At 47.4% G+C, this 4707-nt stretch overlaps 1 protein-coding gene across 1 annotated transcript in view; it reads right to left on the bottom strand.

The window, feature by feature from the left end:
• Positions 1–4707, bottom strand: part of IGDCC3 (immunoglobulin superfamily, DCC subclass, member 3) — a 90358-nt gene that overhangs the window by 85398 nt on the left and 253 nt on the right. Inside the window, exon 2 of the mRNA XM_009995325.1 lies at positions 129–434. Coding sequence (XP_009993627.1) covers positions 129–434 — 306 coding nt within the window. The remainder of the gene's footprint in view (positions 1–128; positions 435–4707) is intronic.

The raw sequence follows: 4707 nt of genomic DNA, 5'->3' as shown, positions 1-4707 counted from the left end.
AGCTTCTCTTTTATCTTTCCCTTCTTTCATCCTCCCTCTGTGAGCACCCAGCACCCCCACGCTGCCCTCCTGCTTCCCAGCAAGGCCAGAGCCCCACCAGGTGCCACTGGGATGATGCCCATACTTACTTGCTGCCTGAATCCTGGCCTTCCGGCTGACCACCAGCCCGTAGTGGTTTTGCGCCACGCAGTCATACTCGCCTTCATCTGAAGACCCATCGCCCCGGACCCTCTGGAAGCGGGAGACGTAGAGCGACCCGTTGGCCAACACGAAGGCATTCTCACTGTCCACAATCATCACGCCGTTCTTCCGCCACGTGATGGTGATGGGCTGGATGCCCTCCACCTGGCAGTAAAGGATCAAGGGCTGCTCCTGCACCGCGATGTCATCGCTAGGCTCCACCACGAAGGCCAGCTCAGAGGAATGGCCAAAGTCTGAAATGAAGAAAGGAGGATGGAGTCAATGGAGTATGTCCACAAGAAGAAGGAAGAGCCACTTTTACGGCAGCTAACGGAATAATGAAAACATTTTGGATAGAGTGGGCTGACAGAGCTACAGGGTGTAACTGTTTTGGAGAAACACAAAACCCTCGGGCATACTTTGCTATCAAGTATATCAAGGCTTTGCTATCAACAGCTCAGGGTGCAGTTTCCAAAGGCACAAACACAGACCCAGACCTTCAAGGCCATGTTTGGGGACTCCAGCGAAGGGGGATCTCCACACTCCTCTGACAGCTTGCCAAACCCCAGCTCCAACTCCTACCCCTCTGAAGATTACCTCTTCACATTCCTTCACGGGAGTGCAACAGTAGGCAATAAAAATTCACATGGGGCACCAGCAACTCTCACCCCAGGAGCAGAAGTTTACACCAATTTTAGAAATCAACTCTTCCACCCCCCAGGAAAGCAGGCAAAGCAGGCAAAGAGGGACTGTGCCATGCCCAAGACCCATTGGCAGCACAGCCAGCTGGAGTGAAGAGGAGGATCAGCAGCTCCCAGTTCACACCATATTGCCACTAGCATCTTCATGACACTTCTGCCTGGCAGAGCAGGAGGCTGTTTGCCTCTCACATGTAACACAGTGCCCTTTGGTGGCTTTGGTCTCTCTCACACTGTAACAGGCAAAGGATGGATCTATTCAGTCCCAGGTGAAGAGCAAGTTAAGCACTGAAATACAAATGCACAACGTTCTGGCTCAGAGACATGAAAGGTTTCTTTCAATTATGCTAAACGACGACCAGGAGAGATAAGTTATTGCTGTACCAGCAACAGGCAAACCCTGGTTTCCCATCATACAGATACATACTCATTTACTTCTTTTGCCAACAGAACATTTAAACATCACATCTTTGGCATGTTCTGCTTCACTTTGGTCCAGCACACCTTTTTAGGGTGTTATTTGCCATACAATCATGATCAGATGCTACAGAAGAGGAGAGAAATAGCACTATTGCTTAAAGATTTGCCCAAAATACATGCTGACGTGAAAGACAAAAAGTGACCAATAAACAGGAGTCATGTACGTATCTGAAGGGTGTAAACACAGGGATGTGAATTGTTCCTTTTTTTTTTTTTTAAAGAGCAAAGGAGAAGAAATTCCAGCAGAGAAGGAAAACTACAACTTCATCCAAATACAGGAAAAACCTTTCTAGCTGTTGTCTCATGCAACAGCCCCCCGAAGGGTGGAGGTTTCCAGCTGCTCAAACCTGCAATGCAGCTTCTCCCCTCTTTTGTGGGCTCAGAGGGACCAGCTCCAGAGCTGCTTGCAGAATTGGGATGCACATGGGCAACTTCTCTCAGCAAACACCAGCCACAGCACAGTTTTTGTAATGTCTGTCCCTAATACAGAAGAAATACAGACCCCACCAAGGACAGGATCCCACTGTATTGGGCTCAAAAGCAGAGTGGAGGGCAGACTGTTAATGCATGGTAAAAATGAAAGGGACAAGGAGAGGCAGTTATCCTGAAGAAAATGAAGGGGGAAAAAAAAAAGCGCCTGTCTTTTCTGCTCTGCAAACCCAGTGAGATCTTTTCTCTTTCTCTCTGTAAATCCCCATTGCTTTCTACGGCAACTTAAATTGGATTACGGGGGATAAACATTGAGTGCAACCTGAGCCGAGGCAGATGGACAGAGCAGACAAAGGCAGCAGGGGTAGCACAGGGCAGGTCAAAAGTATTGCTGTCAAGGTATGAGGGTGTGCAGGGAATGGACAAACTCTACCTAGTGACAGACACCTAAAACACACACTTTATTAACCCATTAAGTCTTAAAATGTCAGGCTAGCTCCAGCTATCTCAGTGATCTATCGCTCACTGTGACTTATTTTTTATGAGATAGCCCTGCGGTCCTCTCAGCAAGTTAGACTGCAGCAGCACAAACCCATCAATTACTTTTTTCTTTTTTTCTTTTTTTTTGTGAAAAATAAGGAATTAGATGAATGCTCCACATTTTTCTGCAAAGTTGCCAGAGTCTCAACAGCACCCACCACACTGGGGCACCATTCCCTGCGTGGACACTCATAGGAGTTAGGGAACCATAGAATGCCAGGTTGGAAGGGACCTTGAGGATCATCTGGTCCAACCTTTCTAGGTAATACTATAGTTTATATGAGGTGGCTTAGCACCCTGTTAAGCTGAGACTTAAAACTATCCAGTGTGGGGAAATCTATATAGGTAAGATAAGGACCTTCATGTCCTGACTCCCCACTAAACCAAGGGAGACTTCTGACTCCAGGAGACTGAATGAGATTTCAGGATTTAGCCCAACAGGCAAACAGAAAAAAATCCCTAATGAAATAATTGCCCCATCTTCCCCCAGCTCCCCTGTTCTCTCAGATAAAACAGCTTATTATTACACATACAATAAAAGGAAGAATCAACATAATTACATGTCCTTCCCACAATGGCTGTCATTGTAATAACCATCATTAAGGCCTGTGATTGGAGATAATCATGTTTGCCTCCATAAACATTCGGTCCACATCCTAACTCCAGGTTGTGTAAGCAGCAGAAGTGATGACACTCGTAATTAGGGCTGGTGCCCTCAGACACACGCTGGGGTGGGGATAGACACTGGCTGGTCCTGAGGTCTCCTTGGACTGTAGTGAAGAGCAGGGTTGTGCTTCAAGGTGCGACACTGTGCAATGCAGAGTGTGCAACTGGTTTGTAGCTTGCAGACACTTTGCAGCGTCCAGAAGCACCCGAATTCCTCCTCACTGGAAGCTTTTCTTATGGGATGGTTTTCTGACCTTGAAGAAATCCCACTGTCACTTTCCTGGGGCTTCAGGGCCAGGTGGCCAGCTAACTGGAAGAATGGGGAGAAGCAAGCCCACTCCCACCAGAAGTTCTGGGAGAAACCACATTCTCTCTTTCACTCCAACATGGGCTTGCCATGCAAACGCAACCAAAACTCTCTCTTCTCCCTAGATATTTAGATGCTGAAGAGATGCTGAGAGGCATTTGCATGCCTGTACCACCATGGCACCACTGTTGCAGGGAAAGCTGAGCCCAGCAGCAGAAAGCTCTGAGGAAGCAGCCATGGGCTCTTCTCCAGCCAAAGCCCACCTTGAACCCAGTCCCATTCCCTATGGTCCTGGAGCCTTGTGGCCTAATCTGAGGGCAGAGGGGGAGCCAGCATTAAGCATGAAGAACTGATTGTAGTTAACAGTGAGGCACAGAAATTATGGTGCTGGGGTGGGAGCAAATAACACTCCAGAGGTACATGGAAACAGTAAAAGTGCAATTAATTGAGAGAGGCAGAGAGGAAATCACTGGAATTGTGCGCAAGGACTCAGGGACTCCAGGAGTCCCATCCCTCATCAAGGGTTGGCTGCGTATCCAAACCCAGCTCATCCCACACAACATCCTGGGTACCTCCCAAAATGGACTGTGAGGCCACATGGCTCAGAGCTGCTCTCTACTCCAGGCAGGAATGGTAGAACCTGGCTGATGGCAGCTGGGGTTTGCAGACAGGGGCAGGGTGCAACCCAGGGAGCAGAACAGGCTGCAGCACAAGAGGGAAAATAGCTCTGCTTTCTGCACAAGGATGGAGGGAGGAGGCGTTATTAGCTCGGACATAAAGGCCACAAGAAAATTATTGGAAACCCCATTCTACAAGTCTCCTTTTGAGAAACATTTACCATCTCCCTCAGTGACACAATATGTGACTATATGTGCAAATATTTAACAAAAACTACTTCCCCTATTGATCAAGCAGACTCAGAGAAACCAATTAGCACTTGTGCTTTTGAACCAAGAGATTTATTTAGTGCTGAAAGAACTCTGAATTAATGGGAAGCTTAAAAGACACTTTGAAGTACATTTAAAAAAAAAATAAGTTTAATTATTTTTTACTTGACACTGTGATTCATATTCAAAGCTTCAAAAGAACTCGCTCATACCCTAGCATTGTCCTTTTCCATTTGGGAGATGTGATTTTGGATTTCCCTCCTGTGCTTCTGAAAAATACAGCAGCTAATCTCCCCACTCTAATTAGCAGTGACATCCATCGCAAAGGACCTCAGTCACATCCAGCTCATCCTCCTGGACCCTGTCCAGACCCACAGCCAGCAAAGGTGCACATAGGCCTGACAGATGAAGCCAGTATTATTACTGCCATCAAGACAGGGAACACTAATCACAGAGGGATGAAGCGACCTGTCAAGGGCCCAGTCTGAGCTTGTGGCAAGATGGTTCACCCTGTTCTTCC

Source organism: Chaetura pelagica, unplaced genomic scaffold, assembly GCF_000747805.2.
Source record: "Chaetura pelagica isolate M959 unplaced genomic scaffold, ChaPel_1.0 scaffold453, whole genome shotgun sequence".
Classification (NCBI taxonomy): Eukaryota; Metazoa; Chordata; class Aves; order Apodiformes; family Apodidae; genus Chaetura; species Chaetura pelagica.
The sequence above is the reverse complement of the archived record's forward strand: the minus strand, read 5'-3'. Positions and strand labels throughout refer to the sequence as shown.